The sequence below is a fragment of the Nuphar pumila genome, chromosome 2 (assembly GCF_984573655.1).
Source record: "Nuphar pumila chromosome 2, dmNupPumi1.hap1.1, whole genome shotgun sequence".
Taxonomy (NCBI): domain Eukaryota; kingdom Viridiplantae; phylum Streptophyta; class Magnoliopsida; order Nymphaeales; family Nymphaeaceae; genus Nuphar; species Nuphar pumila.
Window position 1 is genome coordinate 89,791,002 of NC_143250.1, and position 21,599 is coordinate 89,812,600.

Consider the following 21,599-nt stretch of genomic DNA (forward strand, 5'->3'; position numbering starts at 1 on the left):
AAATTCTAGATATGGCACACATTCATATTACTTTTAAGAGAAGTATACATCCTCATACAACACCTCAGTTATATTAGGGCTCACCGTTTTATATCTAAAGTTTTACAATAACTTGACTTTAGTTCTAAGCAAATCCATTTCTTGGCCCATACTCGGGTCAATGTCTATCTTGTAGCTCTAGATGCTGAATGTTGTGTGATAAGAGTAGCGAACACATGTTGTTGGTGGATATGCTAGATAATGAGAAAGACTTGGTGTAAAGCCTGTTAAAAAAAAATCGGACACGTTTCAGACACGTGCTAGGCACGTGTCGCTTTCTGCCCATCGCATCAGATCCGAGCTTGACCCGGATCCGAGCCCGAGCTCCGACCCGGCTTCTCGACAAGCCTGTGTCCTTAAAAGGACACAGGTGTCTCGGGCGAGGGGCAAAAACCCTCGCCCCTTCTCTCTCCTCTGCTCCGTCTCTCTCACGCTGCCGCCGACGATTGGGGACGCCGACGACCAACTCCGTCCGATCGCCTCCTCCTCTCTGAGTTCGGCAGACCTTCTGGCGGCCTTCGAGCTCCGACGACCGACCATCTCCTCTTGTTTCTCATGCGACCTCGTCAGTTGCGCCAGAGCCCCCGACGTCAGAGTTTTCAACCCTCGCCGCCTGAGTTCCTCGTCATTGCCGACCTACAAGCCTCGACGACCTTTGTCGTTGGTGACTCGCCGCCTGCCACCACCCTCCTTTTCTCTGTTGCGTGGGTGCCAACGACCCCTCTGTTTTCGCCGCCTTCATCTCGGGTGCTGCAGACGTTGACGATCAGAGCTGACATCGACCTCCGAGCTTCGGCGACCCACCGTCTCCTCTTGTTTCCTCTGCGACATCGTCGACGACCTCCCGTTCGATCACAAGCGACAATATCAACAACAGTCTCCTCGTCGTCGTCTGCGAGCACTGTCGCCAGACGACAACGCCACCACCTCTTCCCCTCTTCTCCTTCGTCAGCAACCATTGCAGTCTGACAGACCCATGCGAGCAACCCCGACGACCCCGTTGTTTTCTTCCGTGGGACGAGGTCCAGCCATCGCCACCCGTGACTGGCGATGACGTCGCCGTCCCCCCCTTCTCCCTCTCCCTGGTGACCTCCGTTGACGACCTTCCAGCCATCGACGACTTCCCCGTTGTCGCGGTCTTCCGAGGTAAAAACCCCTTCTCCCCTTCTCCTTTTTCTTTCCTATCTCCGGCAGGGAGCTTCGCACCCTGTGTCGGCTCGGCTTTCCCGCAGGGGGCTCCGCTCCCCTGCCTCTAGCAGTTTTTTCGGAGCCCCTTCCTCTTTCCGTGTTTCCGTCAGGGGACAAAGCCCCCTGCCTTCTGTTGTTTTTGGCAGGGGGTTCTGCCTCCCCTGCCTCCTGTGGTCTTCTGTCAGGGGGGCTATGTCCCCTACCAACATCCCGTGTTCGGCAGGGGGATTCACCCCCCTGCCTTGTGTTTCTCGGTAGGGGGCGAGGTCCCCCTGCCTTTGTTTTGCTTCTCGGCAGGGGGCTTTGCCCCCCTGCCTTCTTTTGTTGCCCGACAGAAGGCGAGGCCCCCCCTGCCTTTGCTTTGTTTTTCGGAAGGGGGCTTCGCCCCTCTGCCTTCAGTTGTTTTCCTGGGAGGGGGCGGAGCCCCCTGCTCTCCTATTGCTTCTTGACAGGGGGGTTCTGCCCCCTGCTTCCTGCGTTTTGCCGGCAGGAGGCGAAGCTCCCCTTCCTCCTTTGGTTTCCCAGCAGGGGGCGAAGCCCCCCTGCTTTCCTGTTTACGAGCAGGGGGCAAGGCCCCCTGCACCTCGTTTGTTCTCTGGCAAGGGGCTTTGCCCCGTGCCTTGTTCTTGCTGTCGGCAGGGGCAGAGCCCCTGCCTGTCTCGTTTCCTGTAGGGGGTTTGCACCCCTGTCTTGATTCGTGTTCCGACAGGTTTCCCCTTGTCTTGTTGTGGCAGGTGTGGCAGGGAGCCTCTGCTCCCTCCCCTGCCTTTCTCTGTTCTGGCAGGCAGGGAGCCCCTGTTCCCTGCCTCTGTTACTTTTTGCCGAGCAGGGCTAAGGCCCCTGCCTCTGGCACTGCAACCTGCGGGAGGCCCTGCTGCCTCTGTTGCTCCTCTGCAGAGAGCTGAGCTCCTTGCCTACTCTCGTGTTTGGGGTCCGGTACCACTGTTGGTCATGCCGGACCCACTTCTCGTTTATATTACGGCATATGCTAATGTTCTAAGCATCGCAGGTTGAACGGTGGATCTAGCTCACCTTAGTGGCTCGAGCTTGTGCTTACCTACACCGCAGGCGTACGAGGACCCGCAACCCCTTAAGGTAGGGGATTCTTGCGTAAAAGGATAATGAACAGATAAATGCTAAAATAAGGAAAGATGACTAAAAGAGGATGATATATATATATATACGTATAATATATATACGTATGTCTTTACATTCAAGGACGCGGTTTCGCAATCCTTGTCATTTTTACTTTTCTTGCACATTCTTTCTGTTGCCGCCGCGCTATATAGCCCAGACTTTTAATTCATGTCCTTATATTTCATGTCTTTTAACTCAAGGGCACGGTTTCGCGATCCTTGTCCTCTCTACTTTTTCGTACTTTACTTTCTTGTTGCCTCGCGCTTTGCGCCATGACCATTACTTGTATACATCTGTCTTTTTACTCCAGGATGCCATTACTTTGCTTTCTGTATTTACCTTTATTGCCCCGCGCTTTATGCGCTATGGCCTTACTACTTGCTTTTGCTCTTCGTACCTTACTCTCCTGTTGTTGTCGTACTTCTTTTGCACTTACTTTTTGTATGTGTTGTTCGTCCTTACTTTGCTGCTTCACTTCGTGCATGTATTCTTATCTCTGTCGTATGCTCCTTTACTTGCTTACGCTTACCGTTTAATCGAGGTACAACCCCATGCCTCGTGAGTCGTCCTTTACACTTGCTTAGTCAGTATAAGATTTCATACCTCGTGAGTTGCTTATGTAGTTGTCTGTTTGTGTGTTTCAATGGTCGATGTATGCTTCCATACCTCGTGTGTGACTTGTGCGTTTTGCGCTCGAGGTGCAGCTTCGCACATCGAGTCTTGCCCCTTGATTTGCCATTGTATTAGTATGTGCACAGGTTTGCCCCTTGTAAACTTGCACTCCTTGAGTGCAGTTTCGAGTGTATAGTGTATATCGTTTCACTTGTCTTAAAAGCCACGACACACACTTATGCACTTCGGTTCTCCAAAGATGATGGTCTTAGGTGCAAACCTATTTTCAAAGATGTATAGCTTTGTAAAACAGAGATAGCGGCTGTATCTCCCAAACCGATGCATTTGGGAAATGTGTGTTATAACCTCAGTTCGCCTATCCGATACAACTCGGATAACCTTGTTTAGGAGTCTGTGCACGAGTAGGGCGAGAATCCTATTATGGTATTTGCACCATCACTAGATTGACATTACATCATCTCTGATATGAGACCTAGTCTCTAGGCTTTTTGGTCAAACCCAGATAGTTGGCACCTTTCTTTCTTCGTGAAGGTATTGTTGTTGGATTTCTTATGAGGAATCCATGCTCCTCCTCTTGTAGTTGTACTCTTAGTCACGTACGGTATGTTTGGACTACGAAGAGTAGGATGAGAGGTCTATAGTAACCTCTAAACGTGTATTGACACTTTAAGCTAAATCCTGTTATGTTGATATTCGCCTAGTAGGCAAAATGCTTGCGATTGTCTAAAGGACCCCAGCACGATAAGTTAGAACTAGAATGAGTTCACTGTGGACTTCTGTAAAGCATAAGTGTTGGGAGATTTCCTGCAAGAGATTCCTACCCCTCTCATCGTGGTTGTACTTTTGAACGTGTACGTTGCGTGCTGCGGTGTGTGGTTGCCTCGAACGTGCAATGACGCATATAATTCACATAAAGATAATCATGCGCCTTCACAGACAATATGCTCGATTGGGTTGAAAGACCAGAGCATGTAGAATGAGACGACGGTTAAGAAACCCCCCGTCGTGCTCGTTCAGGACGATTCATTAAGAGAGATGATGGATGATACAAAACTCCGATGGACAGGCCATTAATGGCTATTACGGGCAAAGGTCTGACTTTCCCAGTCATCGGAGGTTAGGGGAAATACTCACTTCAGCAGAAGTTTGGATGCATCCATGGGTCTTTGTTTGCCTTTGGGGATTTACTCTCTTGGTCACTGACCGTCTCCTTCGGAGCGGACTCAGTCAGTCATTCGGGGTATAATAAAATACATAACATAATGGACCCCTGAATAGATCTCGGCCGTTTCCACAACGACCTGCTCATAAAGAGAATACGATATAACTTATGCACACGATTATGAGGTATGCATGCTGTGATGTGACTTGATGACTTGTGATGCAATAGCTTGTGCCTTACGATTTATGTAGTTACTTGTCGGTGGGCTGAACCATCTAATTGTAATTGTATGTATTGCGAGCATTGTTATGAATGCTTGTCTTACTCAGTTGGATTGTTGCTTGTTTAGCACTGTGGTCCTTACTGCTCTTGTATTTAGCTGTTTGCTTTACTAGAGTTTTGCTTACTCCACAGTACGTTTGGTTAGATATGCTACTCTTGCTTTTTCCTCCTTGATCTAGCGGATATCTTGCCTATTATAGCATTTGTACCTTCTTGTCTTTTGCACCTCTACTAGTCTGTCGTGAGTCTGACCCATTTTATGGGCATATGGTGAACAAGTTGAGACAGCTTGCGATGACACGATGACGTGATGCGTTTAAGGCAAGACCCTTTTCCTGACGTTGCGCTCCTGAGGACACTTTTGGTAAATGTGATGTAAAGTTTCTTTGAAAGCATCTCTTCTTATTAAAACTCTGAATTACTAAAACTATGTCACAAAAACTTCGTTCTTCTTTTCATTTCAATAAAATATATGTTTGAATTGCAAATCGGTTTGTAAAAGGGGAGTTTGCGTTGTAATGCGCCCAAGGTCCAGAGACTTGTTATTTTAAACATGATTTTTCGCTGAACTTCTGTTTCAAACTCTGATAAATGATTGATTTCAAAGCTTTCAACTTTTTTCATAAAAGGTTTCAAGTCCGCGATTTTGGGGTGTTACACTTGGGGTGCATGAGAGGAATCTTAGGTGTATAGGGCTTGCTATTCGAGATGATTTGGGCTTCTTGCACAAACTTGGAACAGTGAATATGAAAAGCTGGGTATTCTAATTGATAAGACTTGGATGGAGACCTAAATGTATAGAGAGGTAAGACACCTTCAAGCACGAACAAATTGTCCACCAACAAGTCCAAAGTGCACAAGCACAAATGCTACAAAGAGCATAATCACAAATGCCACCAAGGGCATACGGGCATACACAAAGAATAAATACAATATCTTTATAAAAACACAATATGCAAGAAGCATACTTTACAAAGGGGGAAGACTCCTATTTACATACACAAGAGGGACAGAAGAGAAGGCTAAGAGAGTCAAAAGAATGGGGGAGAGAGACCTTCCAATGGCTAGATTTCTAGCCGTTTCGGCCTTAGTCAACTCTGTTTGATTAACTCCCAAAAAGAAAAAATAAAGAAAGAAAAAATATAAAATATATATTTATATGTATGTAGATAAATACATATATACATATACATATATAATATTATATATACATAAAAATATATAATTATATATACAGTTTTATATGTATACATTTTAACACTAAAGTGGGGACATGAACATTGTCATGTGGCTAAGGTGTTAGCTTTAAATAGGAATTAGTGGAGAATTTGGACTTGTAAAATTGACCCCATGAAGATGGGGCATGGCCTGTTGTTGAACTTCTAGTGTGACCAGCATAGTGATGTATCTTAGCTATCTTGCTTCTGGCACCCATGTCTTTATATCCATATATAGCCCATGGCACGGTGTCATGCTGATGACGGTTCTGTACTTGAACCATGCCTCCTATTCTCAACCTATGTCACATGGGTGCGGGTGCAGCACTTTCAAAAAACCTAAATATAAACACAAATATAAATAAATAAATAAATAAATAAATATATATATATATATATATAGTCTAAAAGTTGGACATAAATGACCCTGGGTGCGGTCAACACACCCAGGGTCAGGTTGACCGCACCGGGTGCCGCACCTGCACCCGCATTGCATCGCGTTGATGCGGGTGCGGCACCCAGTTGGCCGAGTCCCTGTGACATAGTCCTCAACACTTCAGGACTGATCTTTAACCTGCATTGAACATTAGCATGAGATATATGTGGAGAGTTATCCATGATGGCCATTATCAAGAAGCTAAGATTCCATTGTGTTCAATAACCATTCTCAACATTCAAGAGAGATGAGAAACATGTCTAGTCATTGGAGAATAGGATTGCAGAGTTTTTGATCAGTGATTTTACAGTTATAACCTTTTGAATTTTCACCATGTAGCAATTCTTTAAAGCCTTGATATTACTGCTGCTGACCTCACAGTGCTTGTACATACTGTTCACATCTCAATTCATATTGACTATGTTCTACATGTATACAACTTGCTTGAAGCTTGACTTAAATATGGGTTTTACACCTTACGTCCATTTGATATGGATGCACATGCATGGAATATTTTTTTTTTGTGTATCAGTATTATATATGCCTACATATTGTTCAGTCATCCATGCATTGGAATTTTGGCATGATGATCTATTCTTGTGTTTTGCAGGATGCTGACAAGTACAAGGTTGGGCATCCCAGCTCATTTCACTATTTGAATCAAAGTAGAACCTATGAGTTAGATGGAGTTAATAATGCAGAAGAGTACTTGAAGACAAGGAGGGCCATGGACATAGTTGGTATTAGCCTTGAAGATCAGGTTTGCTTTCTTCATACCAGCTCGTAAAAAGTTCGCTTTCTCTAGTTGCTAAAAAAAAGTGGTTGGATATGATATGTTTTCTAAAATAGTCTTTCCTGCCTTCATTAGGAAGCTATATTTCGAACTCTGGCTGCTATTTTGCATCTTGGAAACATCCAATTTTCACCTGGAAGAGGGCATGACTCGTCAACGATTAAGGATAATAAATCTAGTTTTCATTTGCAGATGGCAGCTGATCTATTTATGTAAGGGACTTAGGCTATTTCAAGCTTTGCTAGTTATTTGTTTATGGTTTCTAGTCATCTTCAGCTGAGCTTATGTCAAGCAAATAGGCATACCTATTCCATTTTATGGTCAGTGCTAATGGTATTGTCACAAAATGGTGTGGATTCCAATGCACTCCTTGATGATGTCCAAGACTGAAAACATTATACATTTAAACAACAAACTTAAGAATTAAAAGACATATCAAAATGTAAATAAATAATTTTATTCATGATGGACATTAAATGCAATACAAAATAAAATTACATTCAAGCCTTACTACAATGAACTCAAAGAAAAAATAATACACAACCTTAATACTACCCCATCACTCTCTCAACCTTACACATATACACACTCTATACTTATAGAAGAGAAAGAGAGGAAGAAGTAAAGGAGAGGAGGAGAGAAAGTCCTCTCAATAACTAAAATGGAGAAGCCTCCCAATGTCTAGAATTTTGTCCATAATATATATATATATATATATATATTATAATAAAAACATATATATATATACATATTGTATGTATATAAAAATATATATACGTATACATGTGAATGCATACATATATACTATACTATATACATAAGTATGTATACAGATAAATAACAATATACATATATACGTATATATACAAAAGGATACATTTTATCTTAACACCACCCTCAAACTTATAGTGAAAGTTTGCAAATACAAATAAGCAACTCATTACATAAAATATCATGTCTTTATCAATTTCTTTCGTTCATTGCTTCCTTCAGGAGGTGCACTATCGTTTGCTCCATTACACAGGGGATCTTTAATTGTCATCACTCCTTGAAAACCTGTAAATAGAGCTAACAAAACATCCAACTATACAAAAACATATCTTAAGAAGATTTCAAATGATAATTATATTAGCTATATATTATGGAGAGACGATGGCCAAACACACAATATAAAAACTATTTAATTTAAAGTAAACAAAACATTAATTTCAAATATGATAAATTTGTATCATTTTAATCATACATGAAAACATGCATTATTTAAAGTGAATACACATATATTTATCACATAAAAGACATAATTACTAAAGAAAGAACTCACAAAAGAGTTAAAATAACAAGACAATTTTACATAGTGGAAGACATAAAAGACACGTGTTAAAGAAACATTAATTTTTTAAAAGATAATACCAGGTGTCAAATACACACAATAGCCACTATGGGCATACACATAAGAGATTTCACTAATGGAATGCTTAGAAAAGCATGAAATAAAATATTTAGAATTACAAAAAAACAGTGTGTAAAAGCACATACAAGTCGAAGCATGGACAACACAAAGATACAAAGACATAATACAAGCACAAAAGTGCATAAGCACAAGTCCACTATGGGATAATTTAAAGAGCCAACAAAGGGCAACACAAGTAAAAAAATAATATATATTTGTTTATTAAATATATGCTTAGAAAAAATATAACCTTATGCAAATTATGCAAGACAATTAATCATGGGATAACTCATGCAACTAAAGCATATACAATGCAAAATGCATAACAATATTTCAACAACCATTTCTCATAAAAGAGAAAATGAGATTAGCAAAATTACGAATAGATTTTAAAAATCTCATACATCATCATGAATGAATTTTGTAAATTAAAACACTAGTTTAACTACTACAAATAATCACCTCCTAGGCCTCCAAACCTCAAACATCAAGTGTATCAGCAACTAGAACAATAACATAATCATCATGCCACCAAAGGGCCAAAAACACATGCGAAGGTGTATATAAACATCTCTTATCTACATATAATGACACTTAAAAACAAATGTCTCAGTGACTAGAACAAGAGCATAATGCCAACGAAGGGCTAAAAATCACACATGAGGGTGTGCATAAGCATCTCTGGTCTACATATAATAACATTAAAAAATCAAGTGTATCAACAATTAGATCAAGAGTATAATGCCAACAATGGGCTATAAACACACATGAAGGTGTGAACAAATATCTCTTATCTACATATAATGACACTTAGATAAGAGGCATAAAAAGGAGAAGACACTCGAGGTAAGAAAGCTTGTAATGGAAACATACTAATGTTATCAATAAGAATATCAATTTTAACAATCTTTCGAAATACCATGGTTTAAAAAATAGATAGCCATCACAAATAAACAGAGTTATAAGCATCCATAACAATAATGACCATGCAACAAATGAGTGAAACACCACACTCAAATCCAGAGATCAAACACAAGGTGCACATACCTCACCCCAACAACATATGGGAATTAACAAAAGCATATATATGGATTAAGAGGCCAATCTAATATCAATCATATTCAAGACAAGTGGTAACACGTCACTCATAACCCTTGGAAATCTAGATTGATACGATGATCTAAGTTTCACACATAACTCACATCAACGGCTAACCCTGACCCAATAACAAGGCCAAGAGAAAAGAATGCATCATATAAAATTCTATGACAAATCAAAATGCCATAAAAAGGCAATACATACTCACCTATGTCACATGGGTGCGGGGATTCGGCACTTCCAAAAAACCCAGGTGCGGGGGTGCGGCAGGGGCAAAAATGAAAAATATATATATATATATATATATATAATTTTGAAGTTTTAACAGCTTAACATTTAACAGTAACATTGTCATAAACTCATAATATGATTCATCATGCATGCAGTATATCAACCTAAATATCAAATTATCAATCAAATAAGTAAAGCAATTACATAAATCGACCTAAATATCAATCAAATAAGTATTGCATAAAAGAACTAAATTACATACCAAAGTATATCCTGATGAAGTAATGGATGCTAATAATTTTCTTCTTCATCATCAAATGCATCATTAGAAGGAATACTGCGATTTTTCAAGGCTTTAAAATCAATGGTTCATATTAAATATTCAATATTTTTTTATCAAAAATACCCACGATCCTATGGTTGATTCCAAGCAAATTCATCATGCCAAGCACGTTAACATATGGTTGGATTTGCAAAACAAATGTCGAAAATGCCCATATTTCCGGTTCTCATATTTTGGTTCTCGTATTTTAGTTTTCACTCAGAGTTTTCCTTTCTTCAACGAGGTTTCTCTTCGTATAAAAAAAATAAAGGACGGACAAAAAAGACGAAAGGATGTATCAGTTGGTAGGGTTCACACTGACGGAGGGTAAGAGAGGTGTCAGTATACTGTATTCTCGCTGGTCAAGTCAACTTGATGGGACCAGCAATTATTTATGGTGTATTTATTATTGATTTATTTATAGAGAACAACAAACAGTGCTACCATGATTAGGGCATTTTAGTTCTCTGAATTGGCGTTTTGCCCTCTTCTGCTGGCTTCCTCTTCCTCCATGGGAAGGAAGAACATGGCTGCCTTCTTCCCTCCTCCTCCAACAAAGACAATGGCTCTTCTTGCTCCTGCTGATCCTTGCTGCTGCTAGCATCTTCTCCTGAGTCCTTCCGCATACAAAAGGAAGTAGATGGGGGAGGGGCTCGGCCCCTCCTGTGCCGAAAAACGAGGGAGCAGGGGAGGCTCAGCTCCCCTGCCGACCCAACAAGAGACCGAGAGGGGGGGGGGGTGCTCGGCCCCTCCCCAACCGACCCAAGAAGAGAGTGAGAGACATACCTACGAAAGGAGAGGAGGAGCCTGAGAGGCGGAGCTGGGGGCGGCGATGGGAGAGCTCGAGCTCAGGGGGAGAGAGAGGAGAGATTAGGGCATTTTTTTTTGCCTTAATCCTCCTCCTTTTCATCGGGGGGAATTTTTTTTTTCGCCCAAAATTGTGGGCAAAAATGACCCTGGGTGCATTGACCGCACCCAGGGTTGTGTTGACCGCACCCGGTGCCGCACCTGCACGCGATCCCGCGTCGCGTCGACGCGGGTGCGGCATCTGTTTTGCCGAGTCCCTGTGACATAGATACTCACATAATTCATTTTCCAAATCAGTGAGTTCATATCAAATATCTGATTTGAAAAGACAAGTTTTAAATCAAATCCAAAAAGTTAGGTAAAAACCTTAGTATAAAAATTTGTGCAATCATATGCACAACAATATGTCAATGGATGCAATTATATGCAATACAAGATGTCTCATGCCAATTTTCACAATCTTGAATAAGCAAATAACAAGTCAGGCCTAATATAAGCACTCTTCATAGAGGTGGTGGAATTATGAAGTTTGAAAATCCTTCAAAAGATCATAAATCCACATAATGAGAACCAAGTGCACTTCACATATAAAAAATCAATAAATCTCATTAAAGAGACAAGAACACATATGACTAAGAAGTTAGAGCTAAATTATAAGTCTATTATGAAGCAATTTATGACAATCAAATGGAGATTCCCAAAGCGCTATATAGATTTACATATATCCACATATATATAATCACACTAAACAAGAGATTTTTCTCATAATATAACATTTTTCAATAAGCATGATGTAGAATATCAATAAGCAAAAAAGAAATCACAAAAGATAAACACATGTTTTATATGATAACAAGTCATGCTTATGCCTTTCAATAATTAAAGCATATACCAACAAGAAAATCTTAATCCAACACGTGTCATTTAAAAATAATCTTTACTTAATAGAGCAATATTGCTCAAATATATATGAAATTACATATTAAAAAGACCTTATTCAAAATAGACCACGATAAAAGATTATGCTTGATCACATCGTAATATTATAAGAAGCCACATATTCAACTTTAGTGGATAACTACAAAGGTATTCTCTAGGGCACACACTCACAATACCCATAAAGGGAACCAAAAAGAGGTGTTCTAAAAGAACACAATCACAAATCCCACAATAAGTTAGACAATAAGGCATGATATATATAAAAGAATATTTTTGTTCAAATGAAATGAGTGTAAAAGCATATGCAAAATATAGTTTTTCACTACACATATCCATAATCTAAGACATATCAAAACACCACAATTTTCACATACTTTACAAAAATATTTATTTTTAACATAACTCTTTTTTTTTTAAAACTTAACCTATATATAAAAAACAAGAAGCCAAAGATACATACCAGAATAAAAAAATCTTTGAATCTATTTCATTTATTAATACGAATTCTTTCCAAGACTCTGATGCCTTGCTTTGATACCATGTCACGAAATGGTGCGGATTCCAATGCACTCCATGATGATCTCAAAGACTTAAAACATTATACATTTAAACAACAAACTTAAGAATTAAAAGACACATGTCAAAATGTAAATAAATAATTTTATTCATAATGTACATTAAATGAAATTCAAAATAAAATTACATTCCAGCCTCACTACAATGCACTAAAAGAAAAAAAATACACAACCCTAATACTACCCATCACTCTCTCAACCTTACACATACACAAACACCCTTTATTTGTAGAGGAGAAAGTGAGGAAGAAGTAAAGGAGAGGAAGTCCTCTCAATAGGTAGTCAAACAAGTTTGACTAGGTCCCAACAGCTAGAATTTCTAGCCATTGGGACTGAGTCCACTTGTTTGACTTAGTCCCCAATATATATATATATATATAGATATAGATATTATAATAAATATATATATACATATTGTATGTATATAAAAATATATATACGTAAACATGTGAATCTATACATATATACTATACTATATACATATGTATGTACGTATATATACAAAAGGATACGTTTAATCTTAACAGGTATCTGCACTTATTTCACTGTGAAAGTATTGTAGTGTATGATTGTATGTTCTGATGCTGCTAATGTTCACATGCAGTCGTGTGGTTTCATTGCATACTTGAGTATGGTAGCTGGGAGCATGTGTAGGAGTATACCTGCACAACGGGTCGGGTGAGCACGAGCTTGGTCTGAGCGCATTCAATTGAGCGTGGTAGTTGGGAGCATGTGTAGGAGTAGGCCTGCACAATGGGTCGGGTCTGGACGAGCTCGGTTCTTATATGAACTGAGCTTGAGCACCAAGGTCAGGCTCGTGCATGCAAAGGAGCCATGCTTAGACGACCTAATATGCTGAATAAGCTGAATTAGGCCCGATTAAGCCCAGTTCACACACACACACACACATATATATAATGTACATAAAAATAACTTGTGACTTATCTTAATAATTGATTTTCAATGAAATAAATGCGTCATATTTCTTGTATAAAATCCTTGAGACTGGGAGTGGATTAGTGTTTCATTCCACTCTTGTCTCTCACCCTTGCCCCCAGTCTCTCTCTCTCTCTCTCTTCCCCCTTTGCCCCCAGCCTCTCCCTCATTTGAATTTTGAAGCAACGATGGCCCCACTGCTTCGCAGCAGACACCGGTCTATACATATTGAAATTGAGCCAAGCTCAGCTTGTTTAAGACAATGGGCCTGAGCCGAGGCGAGATTAAGCTCCTCCATATCTTAACTTACCAAGTTCAGATCATACTATGTAAAGCTTGAGATGAGTTCAAGCCATGCCTGACCAGACCAACAGCTTGTGGGGGTGAGCTCTACCAGCTCAGGTTGGCTTGAGCTTGGCTTGTATACACCCCTATGTAGAAGTGCCTCAGGTACCCTTTGGGTTAGTATTCGACTGTAGGGAGCATCTAAGAAATGCATTAGTGGGAATGCAATGTGCTCTGGAAAACTTCATGCTACAAAGTCTTATAGTGCGTGATCTATGTCACACGGACTCGGCTCCAAGGTCGCTGCACCCGCGTCGACACGCACCAACACGGGTGTGGACACGGGTGCGGCTCGGACTCGGTCAACCCGACCCTGGGTGCGGTCAACGCCCCCCCCTGGACCCCCGCCCGCTGACCGCGCAGCGGGACCCGTGCCGGGGGGAACCCCCCCCTCCTGTAAGGAAAAAAACCCTGAATCAGGCTTCACAACTCATCACCTGTCCCCTAATGGGTACAACTTTGACCGAGTCTTATATATATATATATATATATTGTGTCGCACCCGCACCCATGTGACATAGTGCGTGATTTATTTTCTTATCTAAATTGGGCAATGCAGTTTTATTTTGTTTATACGCTCTGCTGGACTCTGGTAGCAATTCATAGTACTTTTACAAAGTGGTTATTATCAGTTATTATTCTGAATGTTCTCCATGTGAAAATGCAAAACTCTTGAGAACCAACAGTGATATATGATCAAGCGTAGTGACCAATGGTTATTTTTTGGATTAACTGCTATGAGAACGACCGTGTGAACCACGATTTTCATGGATTTTTTGTTCTTCGCTCTTAAATCTGACTGTATGGATGTGATCTACATTTTTGGTTTTAACTTTTATAAGGACCAGCTCTTGAAGCATCCAATTATGATGCATAAACAAGATTTTTTAAGGATTTAAAATTAATGGCTTATAATCTTCATAAATATTCAAGCATCCAAAATTGTATTTTTTCATTGAAAATATATGATCCAACAGTTGATTCCTAGCAAGTTCACCATGCCGAACACATCTTCATGGTAGGATTTGCGAAAAATAGGTGTTGGAAATGCCCAGTTCACATGGTAGTTCTCATATTCTAGTGACTCTAATATGAAAACTAGAGTGCGAACTGAGATTTTCATGGGGTTTCTTGTTTCCCCCCCCTTAAATCTGACCGTACAGATGTGATCTTCATGCTTGGTTTTAAAGGGACCAGCTCTTGAATCATCCAATTGCAATGCATAAGCAGGATTTTTTTAGTGCTAGAAAATTGACAGCTCGGATTTTTCATAATTCAAGCATCCAAAAATTATGTTTTTGTTTATTGAAAAAGCATGATCCAACAGTTGATTCCGAGCAAACATTCCATGCTGAATGCATCTGCAGTGTCAGATTTGCAAAAAAAGCGTTGGAAATCCCTAGTTTACACTCTAGTTCTCATATTCTACTGGCCCTGTATATATGTATTTATGTATGTATATATGTATGTATGTATGTATGTGTGTGTGTGTGTGTATATATGTGTGTGTGTGTATATATATATATATATATATATATATAATTTGTATATCTGTTTCTGCATACAACTGGACATTAAAGATGTGTTTACAGATTATTTGTTGGTCTCAAACAGGGGTACGGAGGGTCAGACATGGTGAGACATAAAATCAACTGATTTACACATTTATAAGGCTCACACAACAAATATGAAAACATTTGAACTGTAAGCTATGAAATGGAAGAGGGTGTCAAACTGGTGGTTAGATGAATGCGAGCGTAATGTTAAACAAAAAAAGGCTATCTTTTCAAGTTCCTTGTTTGATGATTTGCACAAGAACATGAATATATTCTTTGAAAAACTAAACCATTAGGATGATCGTATTTTGAAAAACTTATCAAAAGCAACTATACAATTTATGTTTCAATCCAAAAAAGAAAAAGAAAGAAACAGTAGACTAAAATTACAAATTATCCCTATGGATGTAGTGCCTAAAAGTGTTGTCCCTTTATCTAGAATATCCAGAGGAGTTCTTGCTTGAATTATTAGTTACAGTGTGCACAAATGCTTAAAAGTAGTGGTGTCTGGAGGTGTCTGACATGGATATATCTGGCTGGTTCATGTCTCTGTGTCACACAGACCTTATGTATGATGAATTAACTTTTTTCAATTTCAATGTTAATAAATAGTTGCCAACATTAAAGGGAAATGATTTCCTGGCTGTGACGCCAGGTTGGAAAAAAAGTTTCCATGGTTTTCTGCTGCCAGTCTGTCACTTATAAAGTTTTGTTCTATTTTCCCAAATTGCACATAAACCTTTTTTCTAACTTCTGCTTGGGTGGTCCTTGATATTGCTGAAGGGGCAGAGTAAGGATATCTACTTTGTTTCCTATGCATTTTTTGGAGTCAGGTGTCCACTAATTGAGAAATTGCTCATGTACAATCATGCCATTCTTCCTCATGCTGCTTACTAGCTTGCTTGTTTTTGATATTTTGTTAGAAGTTCATATTTTTTCTAGTGGGTAATCCAAGCATGACTTGAAAGTTGTTTCTGTTTAAATATGTTCTATCTTGCTTATTTTGATGAGACGATGTATACCAGGTGTGACACCAAGCTTTTGCTTGCAACACTGTGTACACGTTCAATACAGACTCTTGAAGGAAATATTGTAAAAGCTCTGGACTGTAATGCTGCAGTAGCCAGTCGTGATGCCTTAGCGAAGACTGTTTATTCTCGCTTATTTGATTGGTATGCAGGTTTTAAATTTTAAAACAGGGAAATATTGCATCAGCTTTTAGTTGATAGCAATTTTTGGTGTTGGTTTTGATGCAGGCTAGTGGACAAAATCAACAGATCTGTTGGGCAAGATCCTGATTCTGTGGTACAGATTGGATTGCTGGATATTTATGGGTTTGAATGCTTTAAGAAAAACAGGTCTTTGAAATTATTAATTCCAACCCTCTCTCTCTCTCTCACACACACACACGCACATGCTTTTCTTTAACTTTAGAAAATCTGATGTTTCAAGTTCATGTAATCAATATATTTTTAGAACTTTTTGCAATTGCTGATATCAGTCCATTTGTGGTGTTTCTTTTTTAATTATTAGCAGAAAGGTTTTTAAAGGCACGAGGGGTTTTTCGAAAATATGAAAAAGCCATAAGCCTCAAGGGGCAGTAAGGCATAAGCCTCAATATTTCTCAAGGTTTAAACTGAAAAAATGTTAAAGAAATAAAAAACTATTAAAACAGAGTATTTATTCATTAATTATAAAGTATAAATAAATAACATTAAATAATAAAAAACAAAACAATATCAAAGCATAGCAATATGAAGTTAAAGAAACGTAGAGGCTACTAATGTTTTTTTCTAAGAGCAACTAGTTATGTGCATGCAAGGGTAAGTTTGTAAACTAAGTAGCCACAAAAGGTGCAAATGGACATATAAAACAACAACAAAGGTAAACAGTTAAAAAGAAATAATATACCAGACAACCAAAGAGAGGAAAGTACCACAGTAAACAGTAAAAAGAAGTGGTGTGGGCCTTTTATGGAGATCTACGCCTCATGAAATTTCATAAGCCTCTATGCTGGGGAGGCATAAGCCTCACCACCCAGCATAGAAGCGTAAGCCTCATGGCGTTTTGTAATGAGGGGCGGTGAAGGAGTACACCCTTAACGCCCCTCAAAACACCTTTAAGAACGTTGATTAACAGTTATTTTGTTCCCTTTATCTTTTCTAAACAGTCAGTACTTTGAACAGCTGTGGTACCAAATCCTTAATCCATCCATGAGCTACATGATAGAAATGCCAGTATCATCACTGGGCATATGGGAACTTGCACAACCTTCCTTTTTCTTATCTATTTTTTCCCCAGCTTTGTGTTGTTCGAAGTGACTCCAAAGAGTTGAGCTTATCTTACTCTTGAAATTTTAATTTGTTTTATTTCTTTTTGTTTGGGAAAATTCAGATAAGTTGGTGTATTCATTTTGTAACTTGAGATGTGCCACCTTATACCCGAGCTTGATTTAGTTATAAAAAGCAAAAAGGAATGGTTACCTGGCAAACATGCTCTAATTTTGGTCAAGCAGTCTAAAGGATGATAGGTGGTACTCAAAAGAGGAATGTACTTCAGAAGAGATTATGGTGTAAAGCTTGAACATAATATTTACGTATTTTGATTTTTTTTTAACCTCATGATTGGCATTGGAGTTGGCAAACATGCTCTAATTTTGGTCAAGTAGTCTAAAGCCCCACAGGTGGTACTCAAAAGAGGAATGTACATGAGAAGTGACTATGGTCTAAAACTTGAACACAATAGTTAACTATTCTTTGTTTTTTTTTTGTTCACCTCATTATTGGCATTGGAGTTATCTTCATAAATAGGATTGGGGAGGGCATGTAACTTTACATCCTACCTCATCTTAGTCGCTTAAATGGCTTGTGTGTCCGTTGCTCATATTTAGCAATTTTCACTATCCCTTTTCATTAGTGGCTCTTTTCTATCAATTAATGTAACATTTCCAGAAGAGACTTTCTACCTATGTCACATGGGTGCGGGTGCGGGTGCGGGTGCGGGTGCGACACGGGTGCGGTGCAATTTTAAAAATTTTGGACACGGGGACTTGGCTATATATATATATATTTAAAATATATATATATATATATATATATATATATATATATGTATATATATATATCCAGTGTGTGCATATGTCTATATAAATTTTGGACTCGGCTCGTGACTCTTCCAAGTTGTCTCAGATCCTGAACTAACTGAGTTAAAATAGTAGCATAACTGGGTTAGAACCAAACTAGGCTGAGTTTATCATTGACTCAGCCGAGTCTTAGCTACCATGGGAATAAAACATCATCAAGGTATTAATTAAAAGCATTAACTAAAAGCACGTTCTGGTAAATCATTAAATATCTTTTGCTAAAATTCCTAACATTAATTAAAAGCATTAAAAGCTTTTAATTTTTCAAAGCTAGATTTGAAAAAGAGAGAGAGAGAGAGAGATCTTGGTGGATGAGAAAGTGTTGCTACTCGTGGATGAGAATTTATTAGCTTTTATAAGAGAGAGAACTTGGTGGATGAAAAGTGTTGGTACTCGTGGACGAGAATTTATTAGCTTTTAAGATTGAGAGAGAGAATTAAATGATAATATTTAAGAATAATTTTTTTTTTCTGGGCCTAATGTTTAAGACTCATGCTATATATATATATATATATTTAAAAAATATATAAAAAGATCTTTTTTTTTTGTTTTTTGTACTAAAAATGGACATTTTTGGAATCGGTCAACGTTGACCGAGCCCAAAATTAAGACGGACTCGGCCTGGACTCGTTGACCGAGTCCGACTCGGCGTTGACCGAGTCCAGGCCGTGTCCGAGGCCGCACCCGTGTCCGCAATCGTGTCGGGGCGTGTCGACTCGGGTGCGGCACCTCCCTAGCCGAGTCCGTGTGACATAGCTTTCTACAAGGCCATTTTTTTTCTCCTTGCTCAACTTCATCAAGCCTTGGATTTCTAACTTGTCGCATGTACCTGTCCAATTCCACTACAAAAGCTGAGCCATAAGGGTTGATTTAGAACATAAATACTTTCCAAAGAAGGATGGAGCGTTACCCTTTTCTTGGTAAACTCTTGTAAACTTCAGAACTGTCCGTGGCGGAGGTGTGTGAAGATGTGTCTGTGTATGTATGGATGTATATATGCATGTATCTATATATGCAACCTAACACGCCCTAGCTTTCCAATCACATATTTTTGCATAAATTCATCTTGCCATATTCTGCACAAATCAATAAATAGTGTAGGAACACATTGCCACCAACATAATCTCTAGTAACTCACAATTAGCAAATCTTCTGCCTTGAGATAGTTTGCTGCATTACTTCTCTATGTCACAGGGACTCTTCAACTAGGTGCTGCATCCGCATTGCACCCGCACCCCATGCGGTCAACCTGACCCTGGGTGCAGTCAACGCACCCAGGGTCATTTATGCCCAACTTTTGGACTATATATATATATATATATATATATATATATATATCCAAGTTTGTTGAAAGTGCCGCACCCCCGCACCCGCACCCATGTGACATAGTTACTTCTTGATGTTTGCTTTACATGATTCCCAATCTCCTCAATAGACTATGTCAAACACTTTGCAGAATCTTTTATGAGTACCATTCAAATTGACTACCTGCCCCATAATTACAACTTCTCAGCCCCCCTCCTATTAAAATCTCTAAATATTTTTGTGTATATTTCACCCCTTTTTACTGAATCATTGCACGTATTTAGTGGTACTTCTGGGGCAAAACCAATGCTTAGGGCTATAGATTGCAACAACCCCTTTTGTGAGGGGCAACCCTCAGGCTGTTTAGTGGTACTTCTGGGACAAAACCAATGCTTAGGGCTATAGATTGCAACAACCTTTGTTGTGAGGGGCAACCCTCAGGCTGTCGAACAAATCAATACACACAAGATCTTACTATAGCATGACTTTGGGATTTTTGATCTTTAAACCAAGGTTGTAAGTATTGTATCATTACCTGTATTGGTTGGGCCGAAAAAAGCTACATATCATAGTATCATTAAAAATTTTTATTTTTTAATATTTTTTTTCTTAAAAATTCAAAAAATCAAGAAAAATAAAGAAAAAGTAGGAAAAATTTTAAAAATTTATAACACATGAAACAATGATGAATTACGCAAAATACAACCATAAAATCACATATGAAGTATTTATGTCTCTATGAGCTGCATAAGACATCATCAAACATTAACTATCTCACAAGAACAATGCAAAATATTAAATATCATGCAATTAAGAACATGCCACAAGACTCGTACCTTCATATTACATAAACAAAAGCAAAACAACCAAGTTTATAAACACTTAATTGTTAAATGACCATGTTTTTTTGAAAATATAACTTCAATCATCATCATTATTTTCTTTTCCTTCTCCTTCGACATTTATATCGTCTCCAATATACGTGGGCTCTTCATCATCAACCTCATGTGATCCTTCCACATTGATCAACTAAATGTCATTTTCATTCAAAATGCTTGCTTTTTCTTCAACCCATGCATCCAATGCATCAAAATGTTCCAAATTGATGGGATCAATTGCTCTTTGTGCCTTAATGATAACTTTTCTATTTGCCCAAAAAGATGATATGATAAAATTAAAATTAGTGGTGTTTTGTATTATATAAAAAAACTTTAAATAAACACATGAAAATGACTATAAACTTTATAATTTTATATACCCATGCCTTAGTCGTAAGTTATAGCGAACGTAGACGAGGTCATTGGGCCTTTTGTGCTCCAATATATTTCTTCATTTTGTATAGATTTGCTCAAAGAGACTCCAGTTTTTCTCGCATCCACTTGCACTACACATTTCACTAACAATGCAAATGACAAAAGCTCTCAAATTTGGAACATCACTTCGAAACCTGCTCCACCACATGTCTGAAAAAAACAAGAAAATGAGAAATCAGTAAGACAATAATAGGTACATTCATACAAAACATAAAAAATAAATAACAATATGAAATTAAAATTAAAATTAAAATTAAAATTAAAATCGACAAAATAAATTACCTGGATGCATCATGATACATTTTCGCACTGTTGCATGTTTTCCCATACCATACAATGCATTATCATAAATTTTTATTTTTTATGAATTTGATCTTGAATTCCACAATCAGGGATCAACCTTTCGATGCAATCCAAAAGTCCCTTTTTGATTTTATTGTTCATTTTAAACATAGAGGAGTATCTAAATGCAAGATTTAAATAATATGATGTAGCATGAAGAGATTGATGAAGTTGCCCCATTCACTTATGATCAATGATGTTTCATATAGATATTCACAATTTTTCCTTCTCATTCAAATTATCTATACTGGCCTTTTTTGCCTTATCTATGGCCTCATAGAGATAAGCTATAGTTCGTCTGTGTTAACTGTCAACAAATTTAAAGGTATAGTGATTCTCAACAACTTCACA

The 21,599-nt window shown here is 38.6% G+C and overlaps 1 protein-coding gene across 1 annotated transcript in view; it reads left to right on the plus strand.

The window, feature by feature from the left end:
• Positions 1 to 21,599, plus strand: part of LOC149846035 (myosin-15-like) — a 98,347-nt gene that overhangs the window by 23,430 nt on the left and 53,318 nt on the right. Inside the window, exons 8-11 of the mRNA XM_089990328.1 lie at positions 6,705 to 6,854; positions 6,963 to 7,099; positions 16,172 to 16,318; positions 16,403 to 16,504. Of these exons, the coding sequence (XP_089846454.1) occupies positions 6,705 to 6,854; positions 6,963 to 7,099; positions 16,172 to 16,318; positions 16,403 to 16,504 (536 nt within the window). The remainder of the gene's footprint in view (positions 1 to 6,704; positions 6,855 to 6,962; positions 7,100 to 16,171; positions 16,319 to 16,402; positions 16,505 to 21,599) is intronic.